The 19,803-nt window shown below is 40.7% G+C and overlaps 1 protein-coding gene across 3 annotated transcripts in view; it reads left to right on the top strand.

Moving 5' to 3' along the window:
• Positions 1-3,794: 3,794 nt before the first annotated feature.
• The window catches only part of svila (supervillin a), a 75,881-nt gene continuing 59,872 nt past the window's right edge, over positions 3,795-19,803 (top strand). The window contains exons 1-2 of one of the 3 annotated variants that reach the window (XM_027274121.1): positions 3,795-3,929; positions 9,430-9,500. Coding sequence is in view for 1 of the 3 variants with exons in the window: in XM_019252887.2 (XP_019108432.1) it covers positions 15,954-15,960 (7 nt within the window). In the remaining 2 variants the exon portion in view is untranslated. Of the gene's footprint in view, positions 3,930-4,058; positions 4,257-9,429; positions 9,501-15,938; positions 15,961-19,803 lie in introns of those variants that run through there. The other 2 variants (XM_027274122.1, XM_019252887.2) reach the window with 2 other exon arrangements.

Raw genomic sequence — 19,803 nt, forward strand, 5'->3', positions numbered from 1 at the left:
ATGGGAATCTTCAATGGAGGCTTTATCCCACAGACTTTAATTCTTTTGCTTTGACAAAACTGTGCACTTCAGTGATGATGTTTTTCAGATGGCTTTCACCCAGCCTGTCTCTGTTTTATGTGATGTTTGAGAATCTCGTGGTTGCCCGTTCTGTTCAGTATATGCTAAACCCATGTGTGCAACGTCACAACCTCAAAGGCCAGCTGCAGCCACATGTGTTTCTCGTGCATCTAGTGCCAAATGGAATTGCCATCAAACCACTCCTGAAGTGCTGCAGTACCTGGTCCTGTTTAAAGAGCATAACCAACTGTATTTCTGTCAGAGAGCCTACAATCAGAACAACATGGATTTTGTAATATGCATGATCCCACAGTCAAGAGAGTAAAATTAGTATTCATGTTACTCGAAAGAAACCACTGAGGGATATCTGATCAAATATTGACCTTGGAGCCATGTAGTGCATATGCGCATGCACAAACACACACAATACTGAGGAATTGAAATATAATATGCCACAAAAGAAAGTGAAAAGGATAGTTACAGTGCATTGTAAACCCAATGTAAGTTAGTTTTCTTCATATATTTGCTGCAGATGGATTTACAAGCTCTACAACATAAAGCAAATTCTATCCTTAGACCCTTGATTTAAAAGGAAAAACTATACAAAAACAAAATGTGATAAACCTACAGAGAAATATCATCTAAGTCAGTTTTGCATCTTTCACCTCATTATTTTGGTACTCATTATTATTGTTTTGATTCATTTTCTCATTAGTGACTTTTTTCCAGCAGCAGAAAGCAGACAGACCAAGTGAGAAACTAGCTGGCAAACACAGTGGAGCATTTAGCAGCTAAAGGTCCAGGTTAATTTCTAAGGAGTTAGTGGAAACTAGAACAGATGTACAATGAAAACGTTGGACTTCACCAGAAATCTCCAACTATGAATGTTAATGTCACTCCGCGTTTACTGGATGTATGGGTAATAATATGTCAGTGTTGTGTTCCAACAGCTCCATTCTACTGCCTCCAAGTGGGCAAAAAACTGTTAATCGAGGGGTAACACCAAAAGGAGACAAGCGAGGACAAGAGGATGACACAGTTATTTACAGACAGCACTGAGAACAGTTAATGAGCAAAGACTGGCCAAGTCTCTTGGAGAACAAAGACCCAGATCAAAAACGTCTGGATGAAACACTGATGGGAACCAACTGACACAAAGTCATGGGTGAAAGAAGGGGAGAAATGAAGAGATATAAACAGAAATTGAAAAGACAAGAAGTTCTAGGATGGTTGACCTCTCAGAAAGGGAATATGGTTGGAAGAAAGTTGGTAGGCCTCAATTGGGATTTCCATTGCAATAGAGTTGCAAGCATTAATGCAAGTAATGAGGTACCTACTGCTAACCTTGTAGTCACACTCATACAGTATATTCTAAATTATCTTCTCTTGTTGGGTTAGCTATTTGTAGTGAAAACCACAAATACAAACACAAATAATACGTTTAGTTCCTTAGATTTGGCTAAATTTATTCTATCTTGAATTTAGATGTTAATGTCCAGAAACGGTTGCTTTACAGCCATGTTGCCAACAATTTGTTAACTCACTGTGTCAGCCAGATGATATCTCTTGCTCAATATCACAAGTCAGATGCTGATGTGAACAGTTTTACCAATTCAGCTGCTCATGTGGTTTCAATTTATGTAAAAATCAGTTATGTGGCCATGTGCAAGTTGAAATGCCTTTGAAGTCTAGTACAGTCTAAACAGTTTGAGTCGCGAACTATCACCGGTGGAATTTGTCAACTGACGAAGGGAAGTCATTTGATCTCATATGAACAAAATTCCATACAAAACTCACACATTATCTTTAACAAGTATTATTCAAAAGAAATGACAAATTGCAGTAATTTCTCATTTTTGTACCGAAAGATTACTATATTATCTGCTTCCTTATATTACCTACAAATGTATGTACAATGACATTATCTGTAATTAAATATGTGATTATTATATGAATTTTCATTCTTTGTCATCACTTTATTGAAGGTGTTTGATCTTAATAATTCATATGTACATATTATTTTACTTTCATTTCAGTTAGGTTAAATGACTGGCAGCAGCAGCAGCTAATTGTACTCCAAGAGAAGTAAGAAATCATCTGATATCAGCAGTAACTAAGTCTCTTTGCAGTCTGCCTGTCTGCCTACTGTGTGTCTGATTTACAACTTTCATATTGTAGCTAATGGAATTCATGGAATTCACTATTCAACAACGTAACTCATCATTTTCGGCATTGTTGAAGGTATTTGGTAGAAGCTCAGCAGCAATAAAAGCATTGTATACGAGATTCCTCTTGTGTAAACAAAGAGTTCTTTATCCTTCATGGTTAACACATGATTGAAATACCAAGATATAGAATACATTTGCAACCACAATGCTGCATAACTTAGAATATCATCACATGCGTTGACTGTAATGTGTGGGCCCACAGGTCCACCCCCTCCTTCTCCTTCCCCTCTGTGTTTTCCATATGGCTGCTACTGGTGAGTTTCATGTTCACTACAGGCTCATCAACTATTCTGACTGCGGTTAGGGATCATTTGTTTGCCATTGGTCTGTTTCCCTTAGCAACATGCTTTGTAAGTCACCACTGTGAACGCATTCAAAGGAGGCAAAGTGAACAAAGAGCAGAGGGTGAGGACAAGTCAGTCCAATAAGGTCACATGTTAGTTACCTTTCCTCTTTAGTGACTCACATCTGATCGACTGTGCCCTAAACCGCCAAATAATGCATCCTCTATTTCAACAGGGCCGTCTATTCACCGCCACCATTTTGCATTTTACAGGCCTATTAAGTGACAGAGATAGGAGCAGCTTGAGCTGTGGTCAAATTGAATGTTTATCTGGGCTTGTTTTTAATGGACAGGATATGTGGACTGTTAACTACGCCATTGGGCCAGACTGAGAATTGATTGTCTTTTGCACTGAGGCTGACCCCATAAGTCACTGCAGGAGAAAACACTTTACATGTGTTTGTGCATGTGAATCAGAGAGAGCACTGTCAGGATAGAGAATATTTAATAGACATATGGTGAGAAAGCTGCACTGATGAGGCCATGTTCAAATCTACACCTGTAGGACACACGGCTGATTTATTTTGAAGGGTAAAACAAAAGCTCATGTGGCTGCTGGCTCATGTGTGTCTGACCACAGGTGAACACAGTGTAGCCGAACAGAGAGGATTCAAATTCCTCTAACAGGAAAGAGCTGAGTCAAGCCAGAGGCAGAGTTTCACCACAACACTGAGATCAATACTAATGGAATCATGCCTTCAAAATAAAAGCCAGAGATGAAATTAAAGAGGAAATCGATTAAATATGGTCAACTGTGTGTATATGATGATTTGCATTTGCAATACATTGTTTTAATGTTTTGTGCAAGATCATTAAGTTTGTGTTGTTAGAACGACACGTGTATTAAGCTTTTCTGTCACTACAGCCTCTGTTGACATTGATTCATTATTCTGTGGTTGTGTAAGCACTTGGGTGCACCTCTGAGTTCTGTTTTTGTTTTATTAGTATGTTTAAAGGTTGCAATCGTGATCCATTAATCAACAAATTGATAAGATGGGTAAGATAAGATGAAATTGGATGGGATGTTCTGCTGGTAGTTGGTAGTATAATGTGAATCTAAAAAAAGGCCTATAATGTCAGTCAATTTTATTCTCGCCACAGGAAGTTTACAAATTCAATTATGCTTTTATTTTGAAAACCGCCCTCGGCCCCTCGCTGTGTTGTTGAAGTGTGCTTGACGGGAGTGAAGAAGTTTACGCAGCAGCAGTCTGTGTGGATGACAGCGGAGTGTACGTGCTTGTGTGTGACTGCGGGACTTTTCAGGCGTGTGTTCGGCTGTTTCCTGCAGGACAGCGTCGGTGAGTTCACTTCTGTCCGTGTCTGTGCATGAAAGTCAAAGTCTACGTTGTTTTCTAACGTCACTTTGACGTTTTGTCAACGCTGTGCTGCACAGCGGCAGAAAAACAGGAGTGAAGTTTGAGGTCTGTGGGGATGTGTGAGCGTTCAGGTGGTGCTTTTAAGGACCTTTCGTCTAATGTGGAATTCTTAGCACGTTTATCACGTGAACAAACGTCAGCGTGATGTTCATCCAGGTGAGCCTGTCCTCCAGGCAGGTGAAGGCTGTTCTTATCAGGCGACAACACCATCCACGCTGGCTTACATCACCTCAAGCAGAGAATTAAAAGGTGGAGTAATGAGTCTGCGTTTAGACAACTTGTGAAACTAGATCCAGACCCGGGCCCAAGACCACAATAGACCGTTTTATTATCTCTGAACGCGGGCCGCGGCGCCACTTATATATTATGTTACACTGTAGCTACATGACATCCAATACTACAGCAGATAGCAGAGGACACTGGTCTGAGTGTGTGTGCGCGCCTCTAGATGGGGAGAAACGCACCGCCAAACTGCTTTAATAAATCCTCTAATTTAAAGTTGCCATGCTTTTTGGCGAAAATACATGGCAAACAGTACATGACTTCAGGTCCATCACAAATCAGTACAACCTGTCTTTAATTCGGCATTCATTATAAACAATATGAAGACCTAATTAAGGAGAAATTTAAACTTTCGTAATCAGCACGCGAGTTTCCCCACAGTGTTTTGTCCTCAGGCGGCGGGCTTTCATCAGTAGCTAACCAAATGCTAAAGTATATAATATTCTAAGTAAAGCGCTGCATGGAGACTTATCTACCTGCCGAATATACCGTAGCATGTTCACAACTACTTTTAAGGTATCAAGTTATCCTTTGTTTTAATGTAGTGATAATTATAAGCAAAATATTTAAATGTGTAGTTGTTCAAATGATGTTTGGCGCTGTAAATGTAAACACAATGTATGGATGTTTTATGTTTCTGCATGTGTTTATCTTTAAAGCAAGCAGTGTGTGGCAAACACATGCCAGTTTGTGCATTAAATCAGTGTATCTGATGGTGCCAGTGTAGAATCTGCCTACAGCTGAAAAGTTGAACAAATGCATATTTTGTCAAATTATATTACACACTTAATGGAAACACACGCCCACGCACATACACAGCGCACTGTTCGAGTGTTTTTTTCCTTTCCCCTCACATTTTGGCAGGTAGTCTGTGTTTAGAATCTGCCAAAATAAATAACCTGTGGATAAATAGGAAGGCTACTTCTGTGTTTTGCTCCACACTTGGAAGTGCACAAGGAAGTTAATTAGCAGCCATTCCCCTTCATCAAACCTCCAAGATGTGAGCTCAGTGAACCCAGAGGGATCGTGACAACACTTGAGTACCTTGTGCTTGATCATTGTAATGGCTACAGAGTAGAATGACTGCAGATTGATGGAGCCTGTTCTCTTCCAATTTGCTTTTTTCCCTCAGATTCTCAGCTCAAAAACTGTGACTCCTAACTGAATCAGTTCCTTATGCCAGCTTTGCTACATTGTTTTCCCATTGTTGATCTGGAATAATATGATCTGCTGAGCTCATATTGATACATTTAAACAACTTTTCCTTTTGTTTATCCTCTTATTCATGGATACAGTTTATCTTGCTCAAATTCTATCCAGAGTCCATGAGAATTTTCGATACTTCCCTGAAATACGTCGTGGTTTGTCCCTTCTCAGCTCTGATATGTGTGCCTTTTCCTCAGTTTTACTGAAAAAACATGCTTTCTTTTTCGCTGTTGAAGGTCGACTTATCAGCCTGACCTTTAGGCCCACACAGCCTGCAAAACAAGGAACAACATTCGAAAACATTCATCTCAGAGAAAATAAAACACTGTTCATTGTCTTTTTACGGCTGTATCCGGTGATGTGCTGAAGGTGGTGGTGATTAGTGTTGCTACATTTTCTGGACAAAGACATAATAATGGATGATCCCAGTGGAGTGGGATCAAAGTGATGATTAAGCCTCCAACCCTGACGTTAACTGTCTGTGGTGATTAGCTGTGTAGATGGCGTTAAGCTGTGGCTGCACATTATCTCCACTTCAGCTGCTGGCCCACGACGCTCGTCTGGCAATGAGGTGTGATGTCTTCACTTAATGAGGCTTATTCTGGCTAGTGTGTGTATGATTGTGGTGGTGCTGCATTAAAAAACGTTGGCCAGGTTGGCTCCTGTAGCAACATGTGAAGTGTTACTTCCAGGGAAGTAGTTTCATTAGGGTTCGAGATTATGGTCAGGACTGGAACATCCACTCTGCTGGAACTAATATGCGACGAGGGCTACAGCCATTTGTCAATGAATTGATTAGCTGTCAACCATTAAATCAATCAACTATTTTGATAATCAATTATTAATTTTGAAACCTTTTTAAAGAAAAAGGTCCAAATTCTCTGATTTCAGCTTCTCAAATGTGAATATTTTCTGATCATTTAAATTCAGTTCAGTTTTATTTATATAGTGCCTTATCATAACCAAAGTTATCTCATGACACTTTCCATATAGAACAGGTTTAGACTGTACTATTTATAATATTATTTACAGAGACCCAACAATTCCCACCATGAGCAAACACTCGACAGTGGACAGGCGACAGTGACAAGAAACAAAACTTCCTTTTAACAGGCAGAAATCTCAAGTAGAACCCAGCTCATTGGTGGACGGCCATCTCCTGTGGCCAGTTGAGTTAAAGAGTTCCTTTAGTCCTCTGAGAGTGAACTGAATATGTTTACCATCTAAAGATGTCACCGCGGGCTTTGGGAAACACTGATCAACATGCTACAGCTTAGCAGGCATCATGACACAATATAAAATACTCTATCAATCATATTGTACAGTCTATAGCCTGACCAGTGACAGTAAGGATCCCACAAATAACTGTCAATATATCTTAAAGATGCCATTGTACCCATATCACTACATGAACAGCAATCTTACACAGTCAGTGCATGTTCCAACATGCAGTGACTGTGTAAGATTGCTGTTATCAGATGTGTATGGGGCCCTTTGTCAGTTTGATGCTTCTTAAAACCAAAATATATCTACAAAGCTGGATCGAACTATGAGTAAGTGACAATGTTGAACTGACCCTTGGATATGAGTCATTGTGTGTGTGCACTTTGAGACCAGGTTCTGTTGGGAGTGTTCCCAGGGTCTCCACCTTCTCTATTTCAGAGTGAGAAACTGCCAGCAGAGGTTAGTTACATAAGCCTGTTGGGTGTTACATCATTGTTTTGGGGCCCCCGGGGTCCAGAGAGTTTGGGCTTGGGCTTCAGATGGGTCCGATGGGTCCGCTGCCTCCCACAGACCCCCTCTGAGGCGGAGGAGGAGGGAGGGAGGGAGGGAGGGAAGCTATTGGAAGCAGATGCTCAGTGAGTCTCTCCTGCCGGGAGACATGGCTCAGCAGTGCTGGTGATGGAACGAGGTTCCACCTGTAACATAGCCTTTGCATGTGCTGTATGGGTTTTGTCTGTCAGTGTTTGCTGATTAGCTGACGTATGTTGGAAGTGAGGTTCGGGTGGGCTCGGTTGCCATGACATCAAAGGGAAAACATGCAAAACAGGAATGATTTATAGGTCTATAATCCTCAAAACAACTCCACCTCTTTTGTTCACCGTCAGTAAATCAATCTCAAGAAAACTCATAAATATTCATAAAAAACTTTGTGGGAGTTCATTTGTAGTAAACACAAAAAACATCATATAACGTCGTATTAAAAGAATTCTGTCTATGTTTTTTCTGTGATCTGAAGCAACTGAGATAAAGCCCATTAGCCTGGACAATGTCACAGCCTTTAGAGGTGACGTCATTGATCTGCACCCATATTAGTTCACATCTCTAGCTTGAAGCTTTCACATTACTCTGAGCTCTCTTTTCTACACATAAAGATTCCCAAATTGCTATTTTAAGAACATCTGCGAGACTCACTGGTCTAAGGTGTGTACCATGGAAAATCAACAGTCTGGATCTGATTTTGAATTCTTTGTTATAAGTCTTCCACACTATCCCCTTTCTTCTTTGAACTGTCTAATAAAGGGAAAAAAAACTGTTTTGAGTAATATAAAACCTTTGATCAGCCTCTATTGGCAGTTATTAGGAACTGAACTAGATTCTGTTGTTCAGTAAGTAAAAACAAGCGGCATCCTCTGTGGCTGTGAAGTCGCTATAAAGGCAATGTGGCAAGTGCCAAAACTGCAGTTCCTCAAACGTCCACTCGAGCCTGGCTCCAGAATTGAGTCAGTCTCCATAAGTCTCCATGTTAAAATGTCCAACTTCACAGCAGAAATAAACATGTTTACAGCCTGGTACAAAAAACAGTTTTGGTCTCTATAGCTAATTTCCCTGTTCATCACAACTGTTTAAAAGTCACCTGTTCATAATATATTGAGACTTAAAGTTCTGCAGAATTAAGAGCATGGCTGTTTTTATTGACAGGTGCCATGACAGATGACTTGTTTGAGTTACCAGGTGTCATTCAGCCCATCCACAATCCACGTCTTTGCCCATTTTTAGATCAGTTAGGAAGGAGGCAGAGGCATGACTGCTATGGCGCCGGCCAAAGTTGCCACAATCTGAACTTCACTTACTATTTTTATTACAGATTGATAGACTGATTATTTCTCTTGTTAATCGGTGGTCGAGAAACATGAAGTACTGATTACAAGTTCCCAAAGTTCATGGTGATGTCATCAATTTGTTTCTTTTCGAACAAACAAAATGGTGTGGCCAGAGGGCTGGAATCTGATTGGCCATCCCTGGTTAGATAATGGGCTATTAGTATCATTGGTGGGATTACTGAACAGACCTGTTGGGTAGAGGCCCATGCAGGACCCCTTGACCACAGAGTCTGAATAAAGTGACTGTTAACCTCTCTATTTAGACTGTCAATCAAATGACCACAAAGAGTCTGAGAACAGCACCCACATTACCCACAATGCCACTTGACTCAAACAGCTCGGTCAGAGCTTTGGGCTTGTTATGCTGTGATGCACTGTCTACACTCCCAGATTGTCATAAAACACAAAACATACCGTCAAATCGCTCACCCATACCTCCTGAAGTGCTGTCTGTATGTCTGAGGTGCATCACTGGGGCTGTGGGGGCGACTGACCTGACATAGTATGTTGTATGGTGGGTATAGGCTGATGTAGGTCACAGAAACAATGCTGCACTGTTGTCCAGTAACTGACAGGCATTTAAGCTTTAGTATTCATTGAATTAACCGGAATGTAATGACCTCCAATCTCCTCCATTAGATATATAGATTGCTAATGGACAGTGAACAGGGGTACAGCCAGTTGTCTTAATAGTCTCCATGCAGTCAAATGTGAAGATTTCGTTGATTTATTCCTTTAAGAAAACAAACCAATAGACTGGTGCCATTCTATTCTATACTCTGGTTGAAATCCCGAACACACTGTGGTGACTTGACTTCATCTGTTTTCAGGGTCAGGTGGCGTTCAGGGGCCTGAGCACTGGAGGAAGAAGGCTGAACTCTACTGTCTCCATGGTCATCTTGTAAGTACATCAGTCCATTTGTTTGTCTCGTAACAACTCAGAGTGTACATTACTGAGCAGCACGGCCCATTGATCACAGCAGGAAGGAGGGGGGGTACGAGCCTTTTCCTGTTCTGGGGTCAGCCTGACATGAGCCTCTCTCTGTTCTGTTGGTTCACATCCACCGGTCAGTAACTACTTGTCAATGACTTCATGTGTAGCTATGATGAGGTGAATCAACAACAGACTCTGGCTGTGTGGACAGTGCATAACTTTACACTCATCACCATGGTAACAGCTTCTTGTTTAGTTTCTGTCTTTTTATGGACATTAAAGTTTTAGATTATACATTAGCTATTTTTAAGTCGTTTTGTTCTCTTACCTTCCAGATCTTCATGTGGTTTTGATCGTATTACTTTTACAAATGTTTACTTGAAGTTATGGCTCCATTCTAGTTTTAGTATTTTATTGGGGGTCGTATATTTTTATGACAGAACCTCAGATCATGAAGTATTTTTAAAATGGCTTTATCCACATATTCCACATTCAGTTATATCCAACCACCATTCTCTGGTTTTATCCTGCTTACTCAAAAAGTAAACCAATACTTCCAGTTTCTTCCAGGATTTGTTTACAACAGTTAAATTATAGTATCCTTCACTTCTTGCCAGGTTGTACATTTAATAACAGAACCAGCTGCTCTCCCAAGGAGCTCCAACGTGGTTTCCAGGGAGTGTATTTCTTTATTTTAAGTAAGATGCTCAAAAAAACATTTACTGTTGTCTTCAAAGGAACAGTTTGACATGATTGAACGCTCACTTACTAGACAGGAGTCAAAACCATTCTCACATCTGTGCTACGGTGGTGAAAGAATTCCTCTTTTACGTAAATCCTTTCAGTGAAGAATACCGCTACAACAACCAGAAAATACTTCATTTCAAATAAAGTTCTGTGTTTGAAAATCCAAGTAGTATTATCAAAATATAAAAATTAAAAGTACTGGTTTTGCAGAAGAACATAATATCATATATGATGCCAAACCTATATGTCAGAGCCTCTCCAAACGGTTTTTAGTTGCACATAAATTATGTTTTTTATGATTTTCTTCAATCCTAGCTTTTAATCAGATGTCAGAAATGTTGATAATCACTGGTTTCTGTAAAAATACTGACACATAATTAATAACTCTGACTAGCTGTCAGGTGTAGATAGGTGCTGTAGAATACTTCCCTCTGAATGCTATGCAATATAAACTATAAAATGGAAATATACAAGTAAAGTACAAGTACTGTACTTTAGTGAATGTACTTTTTCACCAGTTAGTTAACAAGAGAGCTAGAGCTCAGAGTTTATTGGTAAAGCTTAGCTTAGCATAAGGACTGGAAACAGCTGGCATAGAAACCACAAGTTTTGGTTTAAGTATGTAACTTTATGCTAAACTAAGCTGAGGGACTCTCGGCTTTAGCGCCATAGTTATTGCTCCCATAAAAGAATTGTATCTATTTTTTTGGTGAGCTGAGCTGAGTTTACAGAGGAGAAGGGTCTCCTGACAGAAGACCTTCATATTTCTCCCCCTGTTTGCTAAAAGTCTGCTAGTGTTTAACAACCTGGGAGAACTGGACCCAGCAGCCTGTTTTATATTGCTCGCTACTGGCCGGATCTACCGGTACTCTGTCAGTTTGTTCTGAGAAGAGCTTGGTGCACACACACAGAACCCCCCCCACCGATCCCCTCTCTCAGAGCGGACATTCATTCTTGTCTACATGGATACGCAGGTCATGTAAATCACATTAGTCTGTTAAAATGCATTGTGCGTTATCTCATCCTGCTGCAGTTTGGGGTGGATGCATTGAGCATCTGTCCAACTATATGACCAACTTGTGTGTGTGTGTGTGTGTGTGTGTGTGTCTGCTGTTCCAGATCAGGAGTGAAGTGGTCAGTTCATACTGATAATGTGGTCTTCTATTATTAATAAACCAACACACTCACTGGCACGGCTGGACAAACTTTCTGCTGTTTCTAGATGCTGGAAAGATTAGAGCTCAGCAGCTGTTGTGTTGACACAATAGGCAGTGTGTTGCCAAGTACACACACACACACACATACATACATAGAGAGGCTTGAGTGGCCTAATTGTGTCAGTGAGTGCACTGAGTGCTTTAGTGGAGACCCTGATGGACTTTGATCGAGTAGCCAACATGTTTATTTCTACTTCACTAATGCTGATGCTCTCACATCAAGAAGCTTGTTCGATTTCTGAAATAAAGAAGGGGTTTAAATGGCAGTCCAGTTGTCCAATGTCAGCTCTATAGTGTTGTTAGTCAAACTGGGAGAGAAAACAAAGGCAAAGTTATTACCAAAGTGTCCTTTGTAAATATCCATCGCAAAGCTTTGTTTAACTACCATACTTGCTGTAATTGTGTGCACACAGTTTTATCATAAAATGAATTATTTACATAAATTCAGGCCGACTTGCTTTTTGTTTAGCCTGCAAATAAAATAGTTTAGATCATGAGTTTCCAAACTTTTGTTTGTGACCTCTTAAACTGACATTCAGTCTTATTCAGCAGCTCCAGCAAAGAGTGTGTCTTTTGCTTTTTCTTTGTTTTTCATGTGGCACATCTCAGGCAGGGGTCTCTCTGTGTTCCTCCCACAGTCCAATCCACACAGTCCAAAGTTAACAGGTTAATTTGTGACCCTAAATTGCCCGTAGGTGTGAATTTGAGTGTGAATTGTTGTCTCCATGTGTGAACTGGCAGCTTGTCCAGAGTGTACCCCACCTCTCATCCACTGCCAGCTGGGATTGGCTCCAGCCTCCTACGACCTTGATGAGGATAAGTAGTTACAGAAAATGGATGGATATTTTAGAGGGTTAGACAGAGACAAAACTTAAAGAAAAATATAGTTTTGTGTTAAGAAATGAAGACTTCACACCCCTACAGTCTTCTTGTGACCTCTGACACCTCTGTATTATATAATCAAGCTAAACTGATTTCCAACCTGATGGTTTCTCGCCTATGCACACCTTTTCTCACGCAATGTCATCATGTTCCCAGATCCCAGGCTGTCATCAGCTGTCCCCACCACTTTTACAGTTTCAGTTTAGTTTACTTACTAAACTCTCTAAACAGTACCATTATACTGTCTAGCCACCACAAAAAGAGTTCATTAAGAAAATCTTAGTAATAAGCTTGATGAGCAGCATCCACGTCTGGTGGACTTTTTGTCGTTTGACGTTTTGTCTTGCAAGCTATATTTAGGCTGTCCTAGCTCTGATTGGTGGAGGTTGTTTGAGTTGTATATGGCAGGAGAAGCTGCATACACTAATCATGTTTGAAAAAAAACTACTTGAACTTCCTCTGCATGTTGTTAATCTTAAATCTTGAGATCAGTCAAACATAAGGCCGTAAACTTTAAGGACAGTTCTCTTTTTGTATAAACATAATCCAGCAATAAAACTAGATTTGAATAGAGAAGTGAGAATACTTTGAAATTCAGTCATTTAAACAACTGTTTTATATTAGATTTGATTTACTGTATAAGAAAGTTTCTTCATTGTGTTCCCCTCCCCACAACTGAAATCATGAGTTCTCCATGAGTGAAGGACAGTGTTATCATAACTGATTTGAAATGACCGAAACGAATCCAACTGTGGACATTTGAGCAGGGTAACATCTGCTGACAGGTTTCGTACAGCTTCCTGGTGTTTAACCAAACTGTAATTTACTCCTTAGCCCCGAGCTCCTCGTGACTCCATACATACACTGACACACCTCCAACACAAATAAACACTCCATCAACAAATCCACCCACTGTGCTCCCTCTATAAATTAGGATCATATGTGTGCTGTGCATCTACTGTACATTCCTCTAACAATTTATTCAAAACATTTACCCTGGACTACTTCTCCACCCAGTCTTATATGTGTTTAGAAGATTCATCGATGGCTCCTGATGAAGCTCCCAGAAATGAGACATGACTCATCCTGAAACAGGATACTCCCAGTGACAGCAGGACTGAATCAAATGGAGGTTGCAGATAGATTGTGTCAGTCGTTTCAGTCCAAATATTTGAACGTAGTTTACTTAGTCACATCTGATTGACAGCATGCTCCTATTAGTCCTGTTCTGAGAAGAGAAACCCCACCCATCTGGTACTCTACACCGGTTTACTCATCCTTTTAACCCGTGTCTGATTAAAATAACAGACTTATGCAGCCGAGTGTGTGAGGTCACAATGTTGGATGTCATCAGGTGGTTTCAGGTGCTGTTCATCCCCCCTTTCATATCTAATCAGTCTGCAGTCATCACAAAGTCCGACTGAGATGACAGATGCACATGAACACACACCTCCACCTGGTGCTGCTCATCACCGCCTCTGGTCTGATGCCATACGCCGAGCGAAGAGCTCGCCTTTTATAGGAAAGCATTTGCACAGAATGCCTGGGATGGCAGGCGTGTGGTGCTGTGGGTACATGTACACACCCACAGCCACACACTCCTGACGTGTAATAACCTTGATGCACAGTCACGGAGCTGCTGAATACTTCTCATAACATCACCTATGGCAAATGATCTATTATTAATCTGGTTAACATTTCCTGCTGCATGGACTCATGTCACAGCCTGATTAGGCTACAATATCAAATGTCTATTAACATGATGATATCTTAGCCAAAGAGCTGATGGAGCCAGTTTTATATGTAAATATAAAGAAATATAGGCTAGATAGGTTAGTTTGACTGTTCTGCATCATGTTTTCTAACATAACAATCACTTGTGTGATTTGCTCTTCAGAGCGTTCATGTGGATTCTTGCTGCTGTATCTGGTCGATATTTCTCATTTAAGTATCACATATCAGTTGGTCACTGTTCTTCTATTCCACTATATTGGAGGTTCCACCCTGACCACAGCTATTTGTCTTGTGCATTTGAACAACAAGGAGTTGCTTCTGTCCAAACAGTTTGATCAATAGAGACTGAGGACAATCTCCCAGCTTTCATTGTTAAAACTTGGTGGGAACAATTAGAGAGTTAAAAAAAAACATGCATTGCAAGACTAATCCCAAGTGTTTAGGAAAAACACTAAGCGGCACATGTTGTTTGTTGGTGCCCATTCTCACTGCCGTTCAAACAACTAGCTTTTAGAAATCCCCTGATATGACAAGACTAGGTTGACATCTGCTGCTTGTGATCACCTTTACCTGCAAAAAAAGCGGTTTATTGACTCGCAAGTGAACCAGAAATTTACAGCAAAAAAGGCTACTATACTCTACCCACCACCAATAAACAAACTGGAGCATCTAGCAATTTAAAAGCCAGATATTTCCACAGGAGTTACTGGAGACCAAGCCGGAAGTAAAAGGAGAAAGTATTGGACTTATCATGTTTCTAGTGACCCAACACTAGATTGCTACATGCTATACATGCATAATGCAGCTTCAATGTGTTTTGTAAGTTACTTATGAAATTGAGAGCAAATTAAATCCAACCTTTGAGTCGTAGCAGTGGGTCAACCTGTCGCAAACTTGAGTTGTGTAATGGCACCTTTCATAAGCTTTGAAACCTTCCACTTTCAGGATACTGAGTATGATATATTACCTCAGAATTTTGTGTCAGTATTGGCCTTTAGATATTCAAGTTTTAGTCAGTTTTATAATGAATAGTCTTGAGTTGTTATAGTCAGCCTTTGAGGTCTGAAATTTAGCACAGCAGCAGCAGTTCAGTCTAGTTAACCTCTGACCTGGAGGGAAACTACCTCTCAAACTGTCAAAGGGAGTGATGCAGCCACTCGCGTTTCTCTTTCAGGACCTGGAATAATGTTTGTGTCTGTCAGTGTTTGTCAGTTACAGCCGTTGCTCTTCAACCATGTGGGAAAGTTGTTCTCTCAGCCTCTGAGCTGTTGCCTTTTCTGGCTCACTGTCGCTCTGTTTGACTCATCAGGGCCGCTGGAAGGAACAAAAAGGAATTCCTCCCTTCCTATCTCTGCTGGTGACTCAGTCCAACCCCCCCCGTCTAACTCTTCGTCCTCATTCCTCGTTGGAGCTCATTAGGACAAGTTCCCATTTCTAATCATTGCCGCCATAATGTCTGTTAGCGCTGTTAGACACACTCCAGGTGTACATCTCTCTGTGATGAACCGTTGGATGGTGACCCATTCGCAGATGCCAGGCTGATGCTTTGACTGTGCCTGTTGCTGCCTAAACAGGCCAACACTCTTGTCACCGCCAAACCCACCCTGTGGTTTCGTGGGATGTGGTTGCTGTTGAGCCACCAGTTGTGTCCAGTCTGGTCATTTGACTTCTAGTCCTTCCAGTCCTACGCTCTGGCAGTCTCACTCTGTCTCTGTCCTGTTCTTCTCTACTATGTCCTTGCTATCTCTTTCCACCTTCCTGCTAAAGTGTTCTGACTGTGGATACTGACTTTTATTGGAGTTAATCTATTCTACAAATAACAACCAGAAGCAGAGGAGCCATGAAAGGTACGGTCCCTTGTTCATCTATCATCAAATCTCTCAATCTTAACCCTCTGTTTTTCCCATTTTGTCTTGCTTTAGCTGTATGATTGCTCTCTGTGGTAGATGCATCCACTCATTAATGTGCTTTTTTTTGAAAGCCTATTTATCTGCTGGGAGCCTGGGTGTCAGACTTTGGTAGAGAAGAGAATTGGTCTGATTTGTGTAACAGCAGTTTTCCTACTATTGAGTGGACATGTAGGTCATGGCAATGTAGGGTGATAGAGATGACTAGAAAGGCCGATGGCTCCAGCCACTCTACTCCCTCCACCCATCCCCTCGTGCTGTCATCGATGGGTGCTGTCAAGATAAGGTGCTTGCAGTATGAACAGACCTTCTATTTTTGGAGAAAAATACCTTTTATTGACTTCTCTTCTTCTGTCTTCACTGCTTTTATGTCACTCATTTATGTCTTATACGTTTCACTTTTTATTTTTACTTCTTTCTTCCACCCACTAACCTCTTTATCTGCCCTCTCAGAAGCTCTTATCTGCTGTTCCACTGTCTATTTGTGGCTGCAGAATGACACCTTGAAATATCTTGTGCTGTCCAAAAAGGTGCTTACGGGTAAACTTTCCCCTGAGGCCTTGTCTTGTGTGTGTGTGTGTGTATGTGTGGGCCTATGTGCACTGCATCAGAGGTGGAAAGAGGAGTTTGTAGAGTGTTTAGTAATGGGGAAGCAGCTTTGATCAAAACCACTTGGACACATCTGGAAGCTGACGTCGCAGTCTGGAAGAGCACAGCTTGATTGAATTGACTTGTCAGGGTACTAATGGGAGTGAAGAGATGCAAAGTCAAGGTGAGGCTTTTGCTTTCGGGTGCCAATTGCTACTGAAGATGTGAAAACAGAACAAGCTGGCCTATTTCACTTTTATAGAGACGTTTCTGCAATTGGAAACCACTCACAAATTTGAGGTTTCAGGGTGAGCTTGTTATTGTGAAAACTACTAGGTTTGAGGTTAATTTAAACTTGGGGATTATACTGTGCCAGGACACTGTCTGGATACTGTGGCTGCATAAATAATCGTTATGTCTATGAAACTTTAGAAAACGATCCAAATGCCAAATGATCCGAGGTAACGTCTTCAAATCGTTTCAATTCAAAACCAAAAATTATGTAATTCACCATGAGGTAAGACAAGGGAATATATAAAGTTGAAACTATCCAATGTTTTCCACTGTTGCTTGAAAAATTGCTTTAGCAATTAATTATGTAAATCAGACATTTCCCCCAGGATACTGTGGTAAAAAAACAAAAAAGTGCTAAAAGATGAGATGAAGAATAAAAGAAAATTTCAGCCTGAATTGTTGCACTTGTGTTAAGCTCAGCAATTTTTCTGCTCACGATGAACCTTTGTTTAGTTTGTTGTGGGGCTGGTTTTGGCGCTACAACATTTAGTCAATGCACTAGTTAGAAAATTAGTTTGCATCTAAATTTTAAACAAAAATGCAACATTTGCTTGTTACACCTTCTCAAATCAAAGGATATTTGCAGACTTAGTTCGCTCAGTATATATTTTTAATATGAAACACTGTTTATAATGAGATGGCTTAGTTTTTGCTAACTCAATTGTTTTCTTTGTCTTTCTCTCTCCAGCCTGTTCCCATGTAGCTGTCCTTGTTCCCCATCTGTTATTTCTTTTCACAACACTTTAAACAGACTTTTATTGTGTCTCTGTTTAATTGGCGCTGGTGGTTCATGCTCAGTGCTCAGTGTGAATAGTGTCTCATGCTGTGGGATGGTTTCAGGGCTGAACAGTCCCAGTCTGGTCTGGTCTCTTGTGTCCCAGGAGTTGTCCAATGCTCTCGCTCATGGGTGTTAGTGCTCTGCTTGTTTTACAGAATATTCCTTTTAACCAAAGATGCTGAGTAGGAGTTTGACCCTCATCAAAGGCAGTAAAGGATCAGAGAGGGTTTAATAGGACACATATTTCCAGTTTTTCTGCATCCCAGGACATTGTTGTGGTCTATCTGCAACTGTTTATGGAAAAACAGGAGGTGAGTTCTTTTGCCCTCAGTTTTCTGTGTTGTGCTGACAGTTCAGTGTGGTTGGGGCATGTTAGCAATCAACATTCAGCTCTCGGCTAACAAGGGGCTAAATTGAAATCACATTTGCTCCGACATTTCTCTGCTGGCTTTGGAAGAACTAATGTTTCTCCTCTGCTAATTAGCTCTGGAGTGGCTGAACCCCGTCACTTTCCAAAGCTCAGTCAAAATACAAAGGCCCTGGTGAAGGGCCCCGGGGCTTGGACCTGTGCCCAGACCTGCTTTCTCGACCAGCTGAAAAAGTCATGAATCAATTTTAGGGTTTACCTTTTCACACAGCCATAAACAAATGATTTGGTGTGATATCTTAAAGAATGAAGTGGTGGTAAGACTTACAAAGCCAACAAAGCAGACCAAAGCAGTCTCTGAGGCCAGAGTGAACATGGTGGTTGTACCTTGTTGTCGACACTAGATGGTGCTCTTTGCTGTGAATCTCCAAACGTCGAAGTCAGTGTTTTTACCCTAATGATAGTGAATGCATGCCACTTCAAATGATTCTGTAGCCCATTTGTTTGATAGACTACATTAAAAAAAAATAAAATAAAAAAAAAGTAATGAAAAATCTTTATTCTCGTCCTTTTAGGTCCCCCTGTCCCCTTTTCCCCCTGACTGGCAGACTCCCAGTGTCCTCTTCTTTGCCCAGTGTGTCCTTTGTTCAGTGGCCAGCTGAAACAGAGCCCTGTCCTTATCTTTGGGTCTTTGTGTGTGTTCGATTCCCTTCCTTCCTCCCCATCTGTCCGGTGTTGTCCTTCACTGTGGGTTTGAACCTCAAATGTGTAATCAGCAAGATGAATGAGACGTTTATCTTTTCATTCAACTGGCTGTTAAAGTATTTTCATCTCACTTTTTAGGACTCATAAACTTTGATGTCTTTAGTTGATATTCACTGTGAGAAAGCATTATGCCCCGCTGGCCACAAACTAGACTGAGCCACTGTGTTGTCTGTCACGATTCTCTTTAAATCCAGGATTTGATTTGACCTGACTGCTATGCCATGGTTAGGTTATCAAATTTTGATTTGTACAGACCAACAGCTTATTGGTTTTATGTCCTGACTGCTGTCATTAACATTTTCAAATTCCTCTTTAACCTTCATAACATCTCTGTTTTTTGGAATCTACTACACTTAGGCTATATGGTCAGTAAGTAATTTATTTAAATAATACATTACAAAACAAACAAGTCAAACATAAAAAATGAAAAGAGTCACCTGCTGTAACTACTGTACTGAGAGGAGCATTGACTCTGCCTTTTTGATTTTGATACTTGAGATATGAATTTGATATTGTGACCTACTGATCTTTGTTCCTACTTTCACTTTGGTAGATCTTGACATATGTCAACATCTTTGTTTAAGACACCAATTGCTGATTAATAGTTGAATATATGTGTTAATGCTAGCTATGGATAAAAAGTAGAACCTCTGTTCTGATGGAAACAAAGTAAACCTCGTCTTTATAATGTGGTGGAAGTAAGTCAGTACCAGTGGTAAGCTTACCTTCGATGCTTACGAACTTTCCAGTTGGTTACCAACCATCTTTAGAAGAATCAAATTTCTTGTACTGCAGTCACGGGCTCCCCTTAAATGATGGTAGGACCAAGAGAAGTAAAACGATGAACATCTCTTTGTTCTTCAGTACATGTACCTGATCCTGAGTCTGATTACACACCAAGTGACCAATTTGTCTACCACTGGATCATGACTCTGATTCATCTCACTTATTGTGTTTTATGTATACCGTCAGGTTTAATGCAAAGGTCTGT

This window comes from Larimichthys crocea, chromosome XXIII, assembly GCF_000972845.2.
Source record: "Larimichthys crocea isolate SSNF chromosome XXIII, L_crocea_2.0, whole genome shotgun sequence".
Lineage (NCBI taxonomy): Eukaryota > Metazoa > Chordata > Actinopteri > Sciaenidae > Larimichthys > Larimichthys crocea.